General features: G+C 32.8%; 1 protein-coding gene across 1 annotated transcript; it reads right to left on the bottom strand.

The window, feature by feature from the left end:
• Positions 1-16,339: 16,339 nt before the first annotated feature.
• Positions 16,340-20,632, bottom strand: LOC127698898 (uncharacterized). The gene is made up of 4 exons (XM_052202628.1): positions 20,512-20,632; positions 19,567-20,238; positions 18,334-18,542; positions 16,340-17,275 (listed from the first exon to the last, which is right to left on the bottom strand). Exons 2-4 carry the CDS (start codon positions 20,186-20,188, stop codon positions 17,156-17,158), a joined length of 951 nt encoding a protein of 316 aa, XP_052058588.1. The 5' UTR covers positions 20,189-20,238; positions 20,512-20,632; the 3' UTR covers positions 16,340-17,155.
• Positions 20,633-22,175: the final 1,543 nt, after the last annotated feature.

Genomic DNA, 22,175 nt, shown 5'->3' with positions numbered 1-22,175 from the left:
AGAGAGAGAGAGAGAGAGAGAGAGAGAGAGAGAGAGAGGGGGGGGGGGGGTCGTACGTTACTTATGACTGATACTATCATGTCTCCGGAAGTGGGCAGTTACTATGCAATGAGTGGTAAGGATGAGCCGCTGGAATAGGTTGCTATTTCAAGTAATCTAATTGTATTCCAAGTTTCATGATATATGCTAAGTAGAGAAATTCAGATGATATATATGAGGTTGCTGATTGAATCATGAATATCTGAACTAATTAGAATGTCGATTTTACTTCAAACATAATCCTTATAGCTATATAGGTATATTTTTTGTCGAAAATATTCGATAGGGTATATTTATTTTTGCTATTCCAAATTTATGAAAAGGGTAGGGTACTGCTACCCCCCGCAATTAAAGAGAGAAGTCCCCCCACCATAAAAGATTGTAGTCCCCCCACCATAAAAGATTGAAGTCCCCCCACCTTCCCCGAGATCATGTGCGTGTGAGTGTGTATGGAATGCTTTCTTTGTGTTTAACGCATTAAATGGATGTAAAAAAGTTTTATATATATGTACAAATACATGTCGTCATATTGGATTTTTTAATATGGGTGTTTAATGTGTCAATATGATTTATCTAATTTTCATGATTTTCCTTTATCTTTAGCTATTCCAATACCAAACAGGTCCGTATCTAAATCAATTATATGTCATCAGATAAACATCTAAATTTAGGAATGTCAGCATACTTTTAAAGTTTTTTTTTTAACCCAGCTTCTGTGGATTTCCACTGTTTCATCTCAATCTGTGTACACATTTCTTGCGTATATGGAAAACCCTGTACATTAGTTGATCAGCGAACCATGAATTTACTGATTTATTTATTCAGGTACTGACGTAATTATCGCCCCTTGATGTGGTTAATTTAATAGTATTAAGATATATCTAACGGTTACAAATCACTATTTAATTGATGAATTATGTGATCGATAAAATGACAGCTTCTGCTGATCTTTACTTATAACATCACAGGGAATATAAGAGATGAAAAGACCTGCATCAATTAAATCATTATTGGTCTAAAATAAGCAATCATGATTATCTAATCTTACAATCATACAGAAATAAACAACTGTTTGTATACAAAATAAACTAATAATATTGATCTCTCGCTATCATCTGTACTTTACAATATTATAATACATTGGAAAGCTTAATCACTAATAAAGCATCTCTTACAGACCTTCAAGTGCAGACTGGTGCAGGTGCGGAAAATCATTGGGCCGTAAGATGCTTCTTCAAAATGTGCAAAACATTTATGAGTAATATGTACTATGCTTTTAATGATTGTCCTGTTTTGAAGCCAAATAAAAATAAGGGATTATCCGTGCACTTTTGAAAAGACAAAAAAAATAAATCATTTAACGAAAATCCATTATTCTGTAAGCACAAAGTAAAGCTTAAATTAAAAAGTGCAAAATCATTTGCGCATGCATCATTTTCTTTCTTATAAATTTAGGAAGTCTATTTTTAGGCTGTGGTGGCATTTGCTTATTCAAAATACATCACAATAATGCATTTTACATTGTCCTAAAATTAGAACTCCATAAGAGTGCAAAACCCATAATGACTTCGACGTACGTTTTTTTCTCATTTTGAATGAATTTTAATCTTTCGGTGGTGGATAGTTGTCTCATTGGCATTCATACCACATCATATTCAGTTTATATTAAAAGAACAATTAAAAAACAAAACAAAAGAATAGCGAAAGAGAAGAAAAATAGAAGATGGAGAAGAAAAAACAAAGGAGAGAAAAAAAAACCCAGCATATTTATAGATAAATAGTACAGTATGTACAACTCCTTGAAACTTTTAAAATATGACTGAATTGTGAAGCGATAGATTGAAATGCATTAGTTTGCCTATCATCTTCAGATTCGGAAAAGTGTACTTTGAAACAATTCATGAAAACGTTTATAATTAGTTGTAGGTTCAGGAGTGAGCGTGAGAGGGCGTACCTCTTTGATCTAAAAAAAAAAAAAAAAAGGCATAAAATCGCCCAAAATTTTTTCCGCCTCCTCCGCTCGGCGGTATAAATTTCGTTTTCTGGAATTATTCCCCCTTTCAAAATTCTGGATCCGCCTATGATACTTAATAACATAGCGTAGTTCTGTTTGATGCAACTTTTAGAGACGACACTTTGTCGTTGTTTAAAAAAAAAAAAACTATATTATATCCAATGCGTCCTGAATATGCATGAAATATTTGCCACTTGACGTTAAGCAACCAACCAACAATCAATCAATCGTTAAGTGTCCATTGTCAGGTAAGGTATTCAGGCATGACCTATATAAGGACCTATTCACTTTCTTTATATATTTTTTCGGTCGCACTGGACTTTGTAGGTGAATATACTACAAAGTCGGTGATAATAGTACTTCAGCCTGATGTGCATGGAATTCGACAAAGTTAACTTCTTGTTATGTGAATAATATGCCAGGGTCCAAACTTAGATCGACACTAAAATGTAACGTAATTTGATAACTGGAACCTACCCAAAAATATTTTCTACTTGTCCTGCTTCATTATTGGGGATAAACTGTATTCAGCATTCTTCATTCACAAAACTGTTTGAATGAAGACAGTAACTCTTATTTATGTTTATATATAAACGAATATATACTCTGAGTAAAGACAAATTTCATTACAAGAACTGATGTACAAACCATCATTATTTTTTGTCCAGTAGCAAAACCCTCGAGCTATCCGCCCCGTCTGAAAAAAAACGTCCATCGAAGATTTTGCTTTAGAAATAAGGCCAAAACCACCGACTATTTTGTGTGTTGGGGGTGGGAGGATGTTTTTTTTTTAACTTAAAGGGAAAATTGAAGAAACAAAAGTTGAAAACATGATATTATGTTCCTTTTGTAAAAATAAACACAAACTCCGTTATAGTATGATATATCTATTATAAAATGCATGGAGGAAAAAATATTTCAAAAATTCAAAATGGAAAAGAAAACGTAGTTTGTATCTGTTTCAATTTTGTAGACAAGACAAAAGAAAACATTGATATTATTTGAAAAAAAATGTTCCTGAATGATATAAAAAAAAATTGTTTTTTTTAATTCTACTAGAAAAAGATTTGTCACGATGAAAAATAAATGGAGAATGTGTCGATGCATGTGACACAGATGATGTCCCCGCTTGCATATAACGTTAGGAAAAAACACTAAAATTCCAACGGGGACTAACTGTGCACCACTTATTGCGGACCTGTTTTTGTATTGTTATGAGTTACAATTTATGACTAAAATCAGCAAAGACCCATCAAAACAACATCTGATACAAAAATTTAACAATACTTTTAGATATTTGGATGATATATTGGCTCTCAATAATGACGACTTCAATATGTATACTTAAGAAATTTATCCTGTTGAACTTACTTTAAATAAAGCTAATACTAACAATGACCACTGACCTTTCCTCGATCTTGATATCTATATCATTAACGGGAAGCTTAATACAAAAAATTATGATAAAAGAGATGATTTTTCATTTCCTATCGTTAATTATCCATTTTTAGATGGTGACGTTCCCTTGTCACCATCTTATGGTGTTTATATATCTCAACTTGTACGATTCGCTCGTGTATGAAACAACGTATTAGATTTTAGCGAGAGAAATTTATGTATTACTGAAAAATTATTACACCAGGGTTTTCGATATCATAAACTAGTCAAAACATTTACTAAATTTTATCATCGGTATAAGGACATCATTCGTAAATATAACTCAACATGCAGACATCTTATACGTTCGGGTATTTCACATCCAATCTTTTATGGTAATATTCTTTACAAAGCACAAAAATGTCAGTATTCACCTAAAAAGTTAACAAAACCTTTAAACAGACTTATTAAGAAGGGATATAGTTACGATACTGTTGTCAGGTCATTAAAGATTGCATATTTTGGCTTTAATATTGATTCACTTATAGGGTCTTTGCATCGGAATTAAACATATTTATTCTAAAACCAGTTGTTGGCATGACAAGGGTTATGTTCTTCTCATATATTTTATGACGGTATAATACTAAACCCCTAACAGGAGGGATTGTGCCTGATATTCATATGATGAAAACATAATCTTTCAATCAGTTTAATTGAGGTCTGGAGCTGGCATGTCAGTAACTGCTAGTAGTCTGTTGTTATTTATGTATTATTGTCATTTTGTTTATTTTCTTTTGTTTCCTATTCTGACATCGGACTCGGACTTCTCTTGAACTGAGTTTTACTGTGCGTACTGTTGTACGTTTGTTTTTTCTACATTGGCTAGAGGTATAGGGGGAGGGTTGAGATCTCAAAAAACATGTTTAACCCCGCCGCATTTTTGCGCCTGTCCCAAGTCAGGAGCCTCTGGCCTTTGTTAGTCTTGTATTATATTTAATTTTAGTTTCTTGTGTATAATTTGGAGTTTAGTATGACGTCCATTATCACTGAACTAGTATACATATTTGTTTAGCGGCCAGCTGAAGGACGCCTCCGGGTGTGGGAGTTTCTCGCTGCATTGAAGACCCATTGGTGGCATTCGGCTGTTGTCTGCTCTATGGTCGGGTTGTTGTCTCTTTGACACATTCCCCATTTCCATTCTCAATTTTATTACTAGAGAACTGTAAAACAGTGACGCCACCCAAATTCGAACTTGATCTGGGTTTTATGGTAATAAGCATTTTGTATAAGTTTCATAATATTCAGTTGAGGCAAACTAAAGTTAGAGAACGGAAACGAAAAATTCAGCAATTTTTCCGTTTATAAAGGGCACAACTCAAAATCGGTAAAAGTAACCAACCCAAATTCAAACTTGATTTGTGTTTTGTGGTAATAATAAAATTGAGAATGGAAATGGGGAATGTGTCAAAGAGACAACAACCCGACCAATGAGCAGACAACAGCCGAAGGCCACCAATGGGTCTTCAACGCAGCGAGAAACTCCCGCACCCGGAGGCGTCCTTCAGCTGGCCCCTAAACAAATATGTATACTAGTTCAGTGATAATGGACGTCATACTAAACTCCAAATTATACACAAGAAACTAAAATTAAAAATGATACAAGACTAACAAAGGCCAGAGGCTCCTGACTTGGGACAGGCGCAAAAATGCGACGGGGTTAAACATATTTTTTGAGATCTCAACCCTCCCCCTATACCTCTAGCCAATGTAGAAAAAACAAACGTACAACAGTACGCACAGTAAAACTCAGTTTAAGAGAAGTCCGAGTCCGATGTCAGAATAGGAAACAACAGAAAATAAACAAAATGACAATAATACATAAATAACAACAGACTATACTAGCAGTTACTGACATGCCAGCTCCAGACCTCAATTAAACTGATTGAAAGATTATGTCTTCATCATATGAATATCAGGCACAATCCCTCCTGTTAGGGGTTTAGTATTATACCGTCATAAAATATATGAGAAGAACATAACCCGTGTCATGCCAACAACTGGTTTTAGAATAAATATGTTTAATTCCGATGCAAAGACCCTATAATTGAATCAATATTAAAGCCAAAATATGCAATCTTTAATGACCTGACAACAGTATCGTAACTATATCCCTTCTTAATAAGTCTGTTTAAAGGTTTTGTTAGCTTTTGAGGTGATTACTGACATTTTTGTGCTTTGTTAAGAACATTACCATAAAAGATTGGATGTGAAATACCCGAACGTATAAGATGTCTGCATGTTGAGTTATATTTACGAATGATGTCCTTATACCGATGATAAAATTTTGATAAAATAAGCATTGGTTACAAGTTTCATAACATTTGGTTGAGGCAGGTTAAGGTTAGAGAACGGAAACGAAAAATTCAGCTATTTTTCCATTTATAAAGGGGTACAGTTCAAAAACGGTAAAAGTAACGCAACCCAAATTCAAACTTGATCTGTTTTTGTTTTTTTTTTTTTTTTTTGGTAATAAGCATTGTGTATAAGTTTAATAACATTTGGTTGAGGAAACTGAAGTTAGAGAACTGGAAACTAATTTTGGGACGTACGGACGGACAAGGGTAACACTTAATGCCCCCTCCGCCGCGGCGGGGGCTAAAACCCTCCCTCCTACCCTTCTCCAACAAAATATTGATGTTCAGTGCCTAATGAAAGGTTTGAACGAGAACCTTGTTCTGTTTCAGCAGTGGACCCGATGTATCCAGTACTATCATCATTTTTGTAGAAATTCTGATAAACTAAGAAAGTCACGTTTAACTGCATGAAAATATATGACAAGATATTAAAATTCAATTTGTCAGTAAAGTTTTGATGTTGTCAAGTAATTTACAACTTCCGATCAACCTGTTATCAGATGTGATATATTATTTTGACGTTCGTGTTACTTTCGCGGTAATTATCGGCTTTCTGAATGTTAATCAGCCGACTGACACACTATCTTAGACAACATGATATATGACAGTAAATGCTGTTGAAATTCACTCCATTTATATTAATGTCATGTTGTCATCTCATCTACTTCATTTAAAAAAACAAATAAACGTGTTTGTATCGTGTTTTAACCTTTTCTTTTCGCGAATTTTATCAACGTTATCAAACGATTTTTGCACATAATATATCACTACACTTTCACACTTACTTTTTACGATTACAGTATCAATGGGTTTTTTAATGTGGCAATTGATCTTTAAACGTATTTTTTCCCAAGGTCAAATTTATGCATATGTGTAACAGAGCGGAAGTGTTACATGTAGTGCTAAAAAAGGGTGATCTATCATCTATGGACCATTTCACTCGCTTGTAAACAAGTAAAGTTTCAGCTGTGTAAAATTATAGGGTAAATAAAAGGATGAAATCATAAGTTTTGTTATCTTAGTGTCGATATAATTTACAACACAGAGCGGAGTTTAACAATCCTACGTGTAAAGGCGTCCAACTGGAAATAGCCTTTTTTCTTAAATAATTACACCTTATATAAGAATGCCGGATTTGATTGGTTAGTAGCCAGTGTATTTTTTGCATATACTAACCCTTTTCTCTCATTTCAAACGAATTTGCCTGTTTTTCATCTCTGCCGGTGAATATGCCAATTTCGTCATTTTACAGTCCCTCGACTGGTATTTTTCGCAAATACCCCTCCATAACATGATATATCTGTTCAATATGAATTATTTTAGTAGCTATCTAAAATCAAAAATGGCCGCTCCCAAAAACCACAAACTCTATTTATTTATTTATTTATTTATTTATTTATTTATTTATTTATTTATTTATTTATTTATTTATTTATTTATTCATTTATTTTTTATTTTTTATTCTTTCTTTCTTTCTTTCTTTCTTTATTTATTAACACTGGACGTGGACCCGTTAACATTAAAATACATCTAAAACAGGTTTTTATTGATTTTGTTATTGTTTGTTTTGTCTTTATCTTTTCCTTGGTAAACGTAATATACGGCCGATAAAGTTTTTTTTTAATAACTGAAACCCATTTCATAGTATAAATTACAATGGTTATATTGGTGCTGATCTGAATTTCAAGATGACTGCCGTCTGCATGTCATATATAGTATCATGTGAGAAATATTGGTAAATTGAGCCTTGGAGCTTTTGAATGAATGTCGTTCACCCAACTCGCCGTCAATTCATATCCTTAGAAAATAGACAGCCAAGGCTCCGTGTTGAAGACCGTACTTTGACCTATAATGGTTTACTTTTATAATTTTTGACTTGGATGGAGAGTTGTCTCATTGGCACTCATACCACATCTTTTTATATCTATATATGCATCCAGACTTTTACCTTAATTTTTAGCAAACATGTACATTAAGACGTGACTGGACTCGTGTCGGCCTAGGTGTATTAAGATTCAGTAAGCAGGATATACCGTATGGGTATGACGTAAACAATCGTCATGAATTCGCCTGTAATATTTGCCACAGGTCGTTCTTGTCTATCATTAAAAAATCAATCCGTCAATTACCATTTGATTGATTGATTAATTTGTGTCTAACGCCACTTTCGCCACTATTGTGCTATTTCGTGGCGGACAATTTTTATTGGCGGAGGAAGCCTGGTGCTCTTAGAGAGCCATGTTCGTGATTCGAACTCACAACCTCAGTGTTGACAGGCTAGTAATACATTACTTCGACTATTTCGGCCACCAAGCCGCAACCCCCACTCCCACAAATTATCATTTGAGGCCATCGACATAAATGAATTAATCCAGTTTTATGATTAGACCGCAATTCTGTATCAAGGATTTGTACAGTATACAAATCCTTTGTATACTATACAAATCCTTGTCTGTATATAGTTGCCTTTTTACAGAACGAATCAATGGCTATACGTAAACGTCTGCATGACAATACGATGTTTAATCTATTTATCGTGTATAGTTGTATATGATTGAAACTAATGCGTTATAGTTGACATTTATTTTGTTATCCGGAAATATTACACAAGTGCATCTGCTCTAAAAATTTCCGGAAAAAATATTCCATCATTAATTTCAAATGAGATTGACCCTTATTTATAGTTGATAACACCATGTATATTATCCGGAAATGTTACACAAGTGCATCTGCTCTAAAAATTTCCGGAAAAAATATTCCATCACTAATTTCAAATGAGATTGACCCTTACTTATAGTTGACAACACCACATATATATATTTGTCGCGAAAATTCGCCTGATGATAATGTTGGGTTAATGTCACAGACCCTTTTCCTTTTAAATTGAACACTATGGTGATCATGATTTCAGACTCCAAATCTTGAAAGCATGTTAATATAGGTTGACTATAAATTTTCAAAATTCCTCTCTGGTGTCAGACTCGATGCCATCATTAATTTCATTCCAATTCTAAGCCAGGTCGCCATGATATTAATTGCACCGCATTATTCTTTCGCTGATTAGCATACCTTCATTAACTTAATTAACTTATATATACTATACAGTTTGATTTTGAAATATTAAATTTGTCCAACTTGTTTTTATATTTCTCAAAATCGTTATTCTGAATGGAATATAGAAGGTTCATCATTTTTTTTCTTCAAATGACTCAAATGGTGATTAAAAATTACTGCAATCCTTTTGAGTTCTGCCGTATATTTAGAAAAAAAAATAAATGGAAAAAAATGTAGGGACAATTCAAATGCATGCATACAGTCATTTCCATAAAAAAAAATAAGTTGCTAGATTGATCCCTCTGAAAAACAGCATCTTCATTAAACAACGCATGGCAGGTATTCAGAAAAGTTACTAACCAGAAGTTGTTGCCTTTTATGTAGTCATTTGCACTTATATCCTGCCTTGAATTAAACAAATTATTTTTGCACAATAAATTTACATCTCATTTGGGCTATTTCTAGTTTATCTTAAACCATATGGGTGATCGGTCTCAAACTGTTCAATATACTATATGGTATATTAATTCACTATAAGTTTTAATTTATTATCTTTCTCACATGCATCGACGCTGTTATAATCACACATAAAAAAGGAGTTCCAATGTACCCCACCGCAGCACATATTTTATTCTGTGAATGACAATAACTCATAATAATTTTTATTTTAACTTTTGATCTTTTCATTTAAAAAAAAAATCCGAAAAGGAATATATATAGTCACGAAAGTGCTTAAATGAAATTTTTCATATATTTTATATATTTCCAAGGGGCATAAATGTAACTTGTTCGAGATATAACTAGGAAGATTTGGACACATGTGAAGTAGAAATAAAGCCAGTTATATTTTAAGTGCTAAAGTGACAATTGTTAATCCGTTTATCTCACCTTTTACCTTTCTTTGTGTTTAGTTAATTCTATTGTTAAATATATATTTGTCGTAATGGAAATCATTTTGACGATGACAAGTTAATCCGTTGGACACTTATCCTTTTCTATAGATACTGTTTTTTATATATACTTTTGTATGTTATTTTGAAGTCAGTTTAGGTCTTAGGTCTGGTACTGTCCGGACCTTGCTAATAAAGTTGAAAGTATTGGTATTCCGTCTTTGAGTTACTATAACACGGAAAACACCCGGTTATATATGGGTTGAGGTTACCCGCGGCACGATCTTGAGCTAGTTCCCCCAAACTAGTATATGATTACCTTCAGAAGTAACAGAATGGAAGGATCCTGGAATTACCAGCCTTGTAGAAATGGATATCCGTTTCCGATGAGAAAATCAGATACCTGTTTGTAATTTCTGTGTAAATATTGCGGTAAGACATTGAATGTTTTCACATATCATCGGTGTTATGCAGTTAACGCTTATTGTTACAAGTGCAGACATCAAGGACATTTTGCCCGCATGTGTAATTTTCACGCAAAGTCATTTGTCAGCAACCCAAAACCAAAGAAGAAATCAAAATCAAAAATTCAAAGAGACAGCGACCGAATGAGAAAGTTTATAGAGAAGAAACAAATGTCTCAATTTCCGTTTCAGGGACTTGAGGACAAGGAACTCTCTACTTTTACATGCTCCATACCGGACGAATCCGCGAAACAGCACCTTCACAAGTTAAACGCGTCTCATCAAAACTCCCTCAAAGAAATTGCTGTGCTCAAATGTGAAAATTCTAAATTGGATACCGTAGTGAAAGATAATGTGATGTTAAGGAACAATTTGAACAAATTAAATTTGGAACGTTTACAACATGTTCGGCTAATCCAAACGATCGAACATGAGTTAGCCGAGCATACCAGTAGAACTGAAAATTTTGAGAAAGAAATAGTGCGGTTGAAAGAGAAGAACCTAAGTTTAACCAACACCAGATACAGATTAACTATGGATTTAAAAAGTAAAGAGATGCAAGACTGTCATGTTATCAAAAAGCTAAAAGACGAAATTCAGACACTCAAAGCACAAAATTCCGACTCTATATGTGAATATCAAATATAAAATTGAGAATGGAAATGGGGAATGTGTCAAAGAGACAACAACCCGACCACAGAACAGACAACAGCAGAAGGCCACCAACAGGTCTTCAATGCAGCGAGAAATTCCCGCACCCGGAGGCGTCCTTCAGCTGGCCCCTAAACAAATATATATACTAGTTCAGTGATAATGAACGCCATACTAAACTCCAAATTGTACACAAGAAACTAAAATTAAAAATAATACAAGACTAACAAAGGCTAGAGGCTCCTGACTTGGGACAGGCGCAAAAATGCGGCGGGGTTAAACATGTTTATGAGATCTCAACCCTCCCCCTATACCTCTAGCCAATGTAGAAAAGTAAACGCATAACAATACGCACATTAAAATTCAGTTCAAGAGAAGTCCGAGTCTGATGTCAGAAGATGTAACCAAAGAAAATAAACAAAATGACAATAATACACAAATAACAACAGACTACTAGCAGTTAACTGACATGCCAGCTCCAGACTTCAATTAAACTGATTGAAAGATTATGTCTTCATCATATGAATATCAGGCACAATCCTTCCCGTTAGGGGTTTAGTATCATACCATCATAACATATATGAGAAGAACATAACCCGTGTCATGCCAACAACTGGTTTTTAAATAAATGTGTTTAGTGCCGATGCAAAGACCCTATAAGTGAATCAATATTAACGCCAAAATATGCAATCTTTAATGACCTGACAACAGTATCGTAACTATATCCCTTCTTAATAAGTCTATTTAAAGGTTTTGTTAGTTTCAGAGGTGAATACTGACATTTTTGTGCTTTATAAAGAATATTCCCATAAAAAATTGGATGTGAAATACCTGCACGTATAAGAAGTCTGCATGTTGAGCTATATTTACGAATGATGTCCTTATACCGATGATAAAATTTAGTAAATGTTTTGACTAGTTTGTGATATCGAAAACCCTGGTGTAATAATTTTTCAGTAATACATAAATTTCTCTCGTTAAAATCTAAAACATTGTTACATACACGAGCGAATCGTACAAGTTGAGATATATAAACACCGTAAGATGGTGACAAGGGAACGTCACCATCTAAAAATGGATAATTAACGATAGGAAATGAAAAATCATCTCTTTTATCATATATTTTAGTATTAAGCTTTCCGTTAATGATATAGATATCAAGATCGAGGAAATGGCAGTGGTCATTGTTAGTATTAGCTTTATTTAAAGTAAGTTCAACAGGATAAATTTCTTTAGTATACATACTGAAGTCGTCATTATTGAGAGCCAAAATATCATCCAAATATCTAAAAGTATTATTAAATTTGTGTATCAGATGTTGTTTCGATGGGTCTTTACTGATTTTTGTCATAAATTGTAACTCATAGCAATACAAAAAAAGGTCCGCAATAAGTGGTGCACAGTTAGTCCCCATTGGAATTCCGATAACCTGACGATATACGGAATCTCCAAAGCGAACAAAAATGTTATCTAGTAAAAATTCAAGGGCATATATAGTATCAAAGCATGTCCAATTGACATAGTTTTTTTGTTTATTGCTACTAAAAAATGACCTAAAAGAGTTTGAACATATATATTCACATTCTGACTTTTTAAATGCCCATTTAATTAGGTGTGTGAATTTTTTCTTAATGAGAATGTGAGGCAATGTGGTATATAGGGTAGAAAAATCAAAACTTTGAACAGATTACTTTGCTTCATGAACTTTCATGAACTTCATGAACTTTCAATCGCCGAGAATCAACTTGAAAGTTTGCGTACAAACTATTCCCACAATTCCCATCAACACCAACGACGAGGAGGATACCCACGAAGATAACCGACGTGAAATTGTCTCAATATTCAGCAAACTTGGAGACCGAGTTTAGGTGGAGTAGTGGCGAATATAACCAGGAAGATTTGGACACATGTGAAGTAGAAATAAAGCCAGTTCAGACATTATATTTTAAGTGCTAAAGTGACAATTTGTTAATCCGTTTATCTCACCTTTTACCTTTCTTTGTGTTTAATTAATTCTATTGTTAAATATATATTTGTCGTAATGGAAATCACTTTGACGATGACAAGTTAATCCGTTGGACACTCATCCTTTTCTATAGATACTGTTTTTTATATATGCTTTTGTATGATATTTTTGAAGTCAGTTGAGGTCTTAGGTCTGGTACTGTCCGGACCTTGCTAATAAAGTTTAAAGTATTGGTATTCCGTCTTTGAATTACTATAGCCGGAAAACACCCGGTTATATATCCGGTTATAGAGACATTGCTGGTATAAACCTTTGAAATAAATTTCATAAGAAACTGACAAGAAATTAAGGCATGAAAACATTTGCCTTACAAATTTTCCATAACTTATATTTCCAAGGGTCATGATATACCTATTAGTAGTTGAATTGCGCTGATTTTCGAATTTGTCCTCGACAATGCTGATATAAATTTAGTCATACAAATTGAACGAGAAATGTAGGCTTCATGGCTAATTTTCATAGAATTTACGTTTTCCAAGGGTATATATTATATGCAACTCCTTTTAAAATAGTTGATATAGACTCTGATTTGCATTTGTCCGAGTCATTTCGCGTATAATTCTTTGGTGTAAAAAATATTGACGCGAGAGCGATAACCAGACTAGTTGAACGGACGGACAAAAAGACAGTATGTCTATCCCCACCTTTAAGTTGCGCCTGAGAACAGTTAAGGACAAAGTAAGCATTGTAGTTTTTTTTCTCCTTTAGAAAATTACTCAATCACCATAGGCGGTATGAGGAAGGGCATCTGAACTCCAAGTTCAATATTCAGTGAAATAAACGGCAAGGATTTTACCATGAATCTAATACTTCGTCGAGCAGTGAGCCAGTACCCCAGGCTAGGATTTTACCTATGTGCATTCGAAAACCGCAATGAAGAAGAAACAGTGCTAACAATTATGGACGGACAGACGGACGGACAGAGTGAAAACTATTGGGTACAAAGCTGTTACCTCATCCCATACTTTTACATATGTTATATATGTAGACTTTATCTTACGATTTTCTCTATATATTTGGTGAAAGTAGATTTTAATATCGTAATTGTTTGCCTCTTTTATACTGTTTAACATTTCCTTTGCTTATGATTCTCACGTTTATTTATATACATTATTTCCTGTTATTCTTACTCCTAAGCATCAAGCACTTGTGTGTTCTTTTTTTTATATCTTTCAGTCGATAAATATCATTACTAAGCCTATATCATTGAAGAAACCACAAAAAATGACCACAACATGTATATATAGAACAAATAACTATCTCTCTCTAAATATGTATATTTATCAAATGTAATTTGTCACGGGTAAACCTCATACTTTGTTTATGAGTTTGATCCTTTTAAAGCTTGCTATTTACAATGTATGCGGTATATGGGTTAAGCTCATTGATGAAGGCCATACGATGACCTATAGTTGCTAACCAGTTAATTCTTTCATTTGGTCTGGTGGAGAGTTGTCTCATTGGTAATCATATACAACATTTTCTTATTTTATTCTCATATATATAGTTTAATATGTTTTTTTTAACAATTATTTATAGAGACTTCTCCTTAAGGCATCACCTCTTTATGGAGTCTGCTATTTATGTCACAATACACTTCCCTGGTGCACTTGGGTCAAAGTCAATATCAACATGCGGAGAGTATTATACTCGGGAAAAATTTTTGAGAAAATTAAAAACGTTGGCACCAACTGGGATCAATGAAAATGTGTAGTTCAAATCGAGCAGTGCTCACTTCCGCAGCTGGATGTGTTAGTTTAATTTTGGATGCATAAATACGCAGCCTCTGTTGTTAATATTAAATTTGAGTGAACTTTTAAATTTTAGAATTATACAAGCGTGGTTCGGTTTTTAATTTGTATTACGTTCAAGTTTGTTTTAATAAAATCTGAATAGATTGATAAGATTCATTTTACATTATATTGATGAAGGATATCTTTATCCGAAATATTTATTTATATGGATATATAAATTAAAAAATCGAAGCCCAAAATGAGGATATAATATTATATTATACATTTGGTATATGAAACATAGTTCGGCTTGGTTTTATATATATGCCTCATATTTCGGAAACCGTACTTCAGCCTATGACGAAGGCCTTGAGTGCGACCCATTTGACATTCTGAGGAGGGAGAAGATTTTGAAAATAATTTACCTTACAGTTTGCAACTGACAAAAAAAACTTTCTAAAGGATGCTTGAAAATAATATTTACCCACAAAATGTTGCGAAAAGTCAAACAAAAAAAATATTCATGAAGCATTGTATCAAAAATAAATAATCGTTTCTTATAATGTGGGACAAATGTTCGTACAAAAAAATGCTCCCCCCCCCCCACAGAATATCAAATGGCCACCCCTTAACATCAATTGACATATTCTAGATAGAGATGTTACAAAGATGCTCCAAGATCAATTCCGCGACACCTCAAAAAAGTATGTTTCGCTTCTCTTCTCCATTTTAGTAACGGGAGGGGTCACAATTTCTAAAATCAAAACCAATGTTCAAGTTTGCACCACAGAAATCATATATAGGGACCCAATAACTCGCGTTCGTAAATTCGACAGAATGGTCTTTTAACTCTGTTCCTGTTCGTATTTTTTTTCAAACTTCATTATCTTCTTGTACATTCACGTAGAATCGTGTTAGTTCTATTTTCTATCGTGTACAAGCATGTGTAATCATGCTCCAGTTTCTTAACCTGTCTGCAGAGCTTTGCAAAGTCATGTTCTTAAAGTAATCTCCGAATGTCGGGTCAAGGGAAAATCAATAAACTAGATTTAAAAAAGATATATCATAACAAAAACATTATGCTTCTTCCATATCTCAATATCATATCAATATATGTAGATGAGTAACAGGTCAATGGGTCATATTTCTAGAATATACTTTTGTCGTGTCCTATTTCGTGTACGATACATATCTATTTCTTTTCTTTGTTTTTACATTTAATCACATCTACATTGCATAATATTTCAAAGTGAAGGACTAAACTAAGGGAACAAGTTAGATTTCTTCTGTTCGGGAGTCTGCCCTGGAGGTTGATGAAATCTACATCGTTTTTCTTATGTAAATTAAAATCGATGGTTATACACTTTGTGCGACGTTTCTACCTTTTTTTAAACCAATACACAAATGACTAAGTTACTATTTTAAGTAGTTGGACCAAAGCCAAGTGTGTTGGTTTTATTTTAGGTCTGTAGATTTGTTTACATTATCTGTAGTCAATGGGTCACCGGAAAATAAATTAACAACAATAACTCATATATTCACCTGGCTGATAAGTAAATTAATGTTATGATGTAACTATATAACTGTCTCATTTCAACCGCAATCTTTTCATAGTCATTCATCTAGATAATTAGTCACAGACATAAATTGATTCAATGGGCTGAGAGAATATAACTATTATCTCTTTTCTAAATTTATTTACATTCAAATAAACAATAAAGTATATTTAAAATATACATAATTACATACATTTATTTTTAGTAAAACTAAAAACAACGGTTGTAACAGAGGTCGCTGAGCTGGAATGTCATTCCATCAAATGGTCAGATAAAATCCAAAATTATATATTTTTTTTCAATAAATAATATATATTTAGAAAGTTAAAGAAATACCATATCTACGTGTATGAAAATATTATTTTAGACAAAATGAAAGAATAGAAAGAAAGAAAGAAAGAATAATTCGAATGCACCAAATTAATGCTGATTAAATCATTACCCCTTTTCAAATATAAATATACAATTGTTAAAATAAAATCTGAGATCATTTGAAAACTGATTTACATTAAATGTAAATAAATCATTATTGTCAGAACAAGAAACATATTAATAACAATAATATTTTAAACATGATTGAAAATTATGCCTTCTTTTATATGGTATTAAAGGACCATATCAATTAATAAGACATGAAAAAGGCATAGATTTTAAATCTTAAATGGTTAGTAATAAAAAATTAAAATAAAAGCACTTTATTGACCACCAAGAATATATGAGATCGCGGGCTTGGCCCCCATCTTGAGCAATCAATCTTGTGGTCTGATTTTTGCATAGCACCAAACTTCCGACTAAGGAAACATTCATTTATATAGTCGTGTAAAACATCGGAAAATTGTCACATAAAGTATCCGAACATTGTCAAAAAAACATCCAAATATTGTCATGTAAACACCCGAACACATCCGAACACTTGTAATAAAAGTCATGTAATGTATCAATTTTCTGATGGGTTGGTTGGACTAGGCGTGAATAAATGTCGTAAACTGTCCCAGAAGCCGCCAAATCTCCAAGTTCCAGGAAAAGATCCTGCTTGTGGTCGTATCATTATTCTAGCCTGTAAATGAAAGGATATATCTATTAAAAACAAATTAGGAATGAAATACATTTATCTATAAAAAGAAACACAAAGAAACGGCAAAGTTAAACAAAATGCTTTGGTTTGACACGGTGGGGGAGGGGGAGATAATAAAGCACACATAAGAAACACATTGAACTGACTCTATTTTTAGGTCCACATTAACGTCCCATTAAATTTACCTCTTTATTAATTTATTTATAAAGTAGGAATAATATAAGTAAATGTGCTTTTTAAAGATAATTTTGATTTATAATGCCTTTAATATATTAAATATATATTTCGCATTTCAATTTCATGCGTTTCCGTATACGTATCATAAGTTCTTAAAGATTGCGTAATGTAAATAGGACTTAAAACTGAAAAGGAGAGTTGCTACAAAAAGGGTCAAGCGGTAATTTGCAAAAAAAAAAAAAAAAAAAAATTAAAAATCTTCAGGGAACACACCCACTCTTTATTGGCTTCTCTCCAATTGGCAACATATAATTCGATATAAAGTCATGTTCATAAAATACTTAAGTACAACTATAAAAAAACATCTTCTGTGTTTGTTTACTTCATCACAAGTGCTTATTAATTTCAAAAAGGATTACAAAGGCAACATGCACTGAGTGTATCTTTCCACTTAATTAATTTCATGAAAAATGCACTAATACCAACACCGGGCATCAAATATACTTGTATTTTGTGGTTTAGCTGTAAGCCGTTCAATAGTTGCCAATAATGTACTTTGTAACCTTTTGCCTTGATGAGTGACAATGTATTTATTAGTAACAATATAATTATATTGTCAACAAGCAAAGTGCACGTAGTATGCAATGCACTTTTTAATTTTAATCACAACTGGCACGTTTCCAAAACTTTTACTACAACCGAGACATCGAGGTCAGGTAGTAACCGACCCGACCTCAATCTGTCAAATCAGACGAAATACATCAGTTGTAAAATATACAACAAAGAATCTATAAGAGTTTCAAAACACGTCACACAAACTTACATTTAGGATAATTGTTTTAAAATATAGCTAAAGAGCGTACCTGTCTCGGAGTGTGGTAGGAGAAATGAAACTCGTCGCTGATACGTCGGAGTTCTTTGCCAACCTCCGTTTCTTGGGCTTCCCTCAAGGCAGGCACATCTGGCAGTGATATTGAACGGTCTCTTCCCATGGCCAAGGGTACCAAATCGGGAAGGGGATCGTGGGGTACATAGTCATCAGAATTGTGACGTAGTCTATTGTGAACCGTACCTGAAAAAAGAAAAAAAGAAAATGGAAAAATTTAACTTTTGAAGATGTTATATTTATTTTAACGTAAATGAAATATTATGACAACGAATTATTTAAATAAACTTACATCCATCGCTTGTATAAAGACAATATTAACATTGGGACACACACAAATAATTCAAAACAAAAACAAGGAAACGGAAACTGTACCCTTTAAACCACTAGCCAAAGGTCAGAGACGTGAAGTTTAAAATTAATGTATAAAAAATATGACATAATGAAATATTAACTTAAAATTTATTTTAGTCTTAATTAATAAAATGATGTTGAAACTTTTTAATTTATATTGAACTTTGATCTTTCATCCTTGATCAATGTCAACAGGAAAAAAATGACATCGAAGAAGATTTGTAATGTCTATATATATACATACATCACCTGTATGTATTTATACAAGTTATTATAATTGTTTGTATATACTTGTGGTGTTGTTTCCGTTTTCCAGTCATGTATGTAATTACGAAAGGGACCATTTTCGCTGTCTATTAAAGGGACAATATATATTTGTTTATACGCGTATTTGACCATTTTCGTCGACGTATCATTAAATAAAATATTTGAAATAAAAAATATACAGAATAAGTTCCTCGCAACAATTAATTATATAAAAAAATGCAAATGAATGAATAAATTAATCCGAACTGAATATAAATCGAAAAAATAAATAAACTTTACTAATCATTAATTGCAAATTACCTGGTTATCGAAAATAAATAAATAAGCACATTAGAGCACACGTGAATTAGACATACGTCAAGTATTAAAGTACAGTCTAATAGTGACAGGAGAAATGACCCTCACAATTATAATATGAATAAATCAACACAATTATTTAAGTGCTGTATAATTACTTCATCTCATCATCAAGGACGTATATTTGTTATAAATCCTTGATCTGATTTATTGTTTCCATATGTATTATCGCTAGATGTATATATGTCACATTTAAAAGAATAGATGATGCAACAATAAGAAGAAAACTCACCTCTAGCTAACGGTGCATCATAAGGATGGAATCTATCAGACAATGTATTTACAGCATGCAGAACAATCTGGCTATTTTGATGAGGAGTCTGAGTGCTAATTGTCCTCTGACCTATAGGTCTAAAATGACGCCTTTTATGATAGTTTGATGACCTTAAAGATGATACTCTGTGGAAACTATATGATGTAAAATGTTGAGTTTCAGAAATGCACCCCAAATCTTCTGGAACGTCATTGTCAAACTGGGGTGCAGGAGCACTAGGACGGACAAATGGAATAGGCACTGTTCTAATGTTCTCTAAAGACATAGCACATTCTACTTCTTTATCCGTATTTTCTGACATTTCCTCAGCATCGTAAAAACAATCATCCGAAAGTTCTCCACTGTCATCGAATTTGTTAAACTTTGCACTACGGCTTGAATTTTCTTCACTAACTATATCCTCATCAAAATTAAATTGAAGTTGCTTATTTGGTGTAGCTGGTGTCGCTGGTGAATTGTCATGTGTCATATATCCACTGTCCCGTTTCTTATCATATAAATGAAAGGCAGATGAATTATCCTTGGGAATTTTCAGTCCATCCGATTTGCTAGGTTCCATTTTATTCTTCATAGGTGACATGTGACTAATCCCATTGTTCACAAAGGTGTTTTCTATATTGCTTATGTAATCTACAACAATAAAGATAAAAGTTTTGAAAAAAGTACAGTGTAATAAAACAACATTTATCAAAACAAATAAATTATTATAAATTGACTTCGATTTCGTAACACTTATTTATAGCAAAAAGCATGGATACAAAAATTGACTTATAAAATAAATTTATATTATTTGTTAATAGATAAGTTATTATTATTTAAGAAATAAAACATACTTAGAAAAAAGTTTAACAAGATCCGCAACATAAACTAATACATTATCGAAAAAAAGTACTCAACACTTACCGTCTTGTGTGTATCACTTTTCCCGCAAAATTAGCCTACTACACTAAAGATTATAGTAAAATACGCGTGCCACTGTTTTGAAACATTGCGTCACGGTCCTAATAAGGAAATAACCAATCATTTTACAGTCAATGTTAAAAACTTGTTTAGACTTGCTAATCATCACAGTTTTGAAGCCACGCCCTTAAACAGTTAAGATGTTACTTCGGCATATTTTCTTCAGAAAAAAATGCTAAAAATTGAAAAATACATTTAAAAAATTTTATGAAAATAGTTTAAATAACTTTTAAGGAAAAAGAAATGCACACATTTTATAGATAATGCCATTAAAATAATCTTAAAGGTGGGCGGGGCTTAAATGACTGACAAATCCGTCTTTTATTCGTGCGTATTAACGGAAATATATCGAAGGTAGACAACTCTACATGAGAAGGCGCGATAAACAAACTACGAATTATTTATATTCCCGTTTTATGTTATTGTATGGCTTTTAGCTCAAATATTTGGTGAGATCATACTTAAAAGATGTTCTTTGCAAACACTGTATATATATAAAAAAAAGAAGCACAGACAATTTTGGTCCAGGGACTGTCAAAATAATTTTTAGCCTTTTAGGTGTTTCAGATTTCAATCTAAGAATATATCATATGTACATGCAACATTATCATAGTGGGTATACTGGCGTTTGGATGTTTAATACTACATGATACTGTATACATAAAATAGGCACACAAGTATATGGGACAGTATTGTTTGGACCTTTTTGGTTGCCAAAATGTAGTTCGTTTATTTTTATGTTAAAATATCACATTAACAGACATGACTTGGACAGAAGCTTGTTTATGATCATAAGATAGTATCCAGAAGTAAATTTTGTAAAAAAAAAAATCCTGTTTATCCGTATTTTACTCATAAATGGACTTAGTTTTTCTGTCAGTTTACATTACATTCACTCTGTTGTTAAAGTTTTTCAAATTTTAATAACTTTCTTAAACTATCCTGGATTTGTACTACACTTGGACAGAATAAAATTGAGAATGGAAATGGGGAATGTGTCAAAGAGGCAACAACCCGACCATAGAGCAGACAACAGCCGAAGGCCACCAATGGGTCTTCAATGCAGCGAGAACCTCCCGCACCCGGAGGAGTCCTTCAGAGCTTGTTTGTGATCATAAGATAGTATTCAAAAGTAAATTTTGTAAAAAAAAAAATCCTGTTTATCTGAATTTTACTTATAAATGGACTTTTTCTGCCAGTTAACATTACATTTACTCCGTGGTTAAAGCTTTCAAAATTTTAATAACTTTCTTAAACTATCCTGGATTTGTACCACACTTGGACAGAAGCTTGTTTATGATCAAAAGCTAGTATCTAGAAGGAAATTTTGTAAAAATTTATTTCCTGTTTTTCCATATATTACTTATAAATGGACTTAGTTTTATTCCAGTTAACATTACGTACAGTCTGCAATTAAAGTTTTTAAAACGTTTATTAGATTCATAAACCTTCTTGGATTTTTACCAAACTTGAACAGAACTTCTTACAATCAAAAGATAGTATCTAGAGGAAAATTTTTAATAATTTTTTCCCCCATTTTTGTTGAGCTGGGACTAACAGCAAAAGTAGGCGAGACACTGGGTTCCGTTTAACCCTTACGAATTTTT

Source organism: Mytilus californianus, unplaced genomic scaffold (genome assembly GCF_021869535.1).
Source record: "Mytilus californianus isolate M0D057914Y unplaced genomic scaffold, xbMytCali1.0.p SCAF_4, whole genome shotgun sequence".
Taxonomy (NCBI): domain Eukaryota; kingdom Metazoa; phylum Mollusca; class Bivalvia; order Mytilida; family Mytilidae; genus Mytilus; species Mytilus californianus.
The sequence above is the reverse complement of the archived record's forward strand: the minus strand, read 5'-3'. Positions and strand labels throughout refer to the sequence as shown.

Coding starts and splice junctions, on each gene's coding strand:
- LOC127698898 (XM_052202628.1), bottom strand. CDS start 20,188: ATGTCACCTATGAAGAATAAAATGGAACCTAGCAAATCGGATGGACTG. Junction 18,543..19,566: donor TGATGCACCGTTAGCTAGAG/GTGAGTTTTCTT, acceptor TTCTTTTTTCAG/GTACGGTTCACAATAGACTA. Junction 17,276..18,333: donor CCTACCACACTCCGAGACAG/GTACGCTCTTTA, acceptor TTTCATTTACAG/GCTAGAATAATGATACGACC.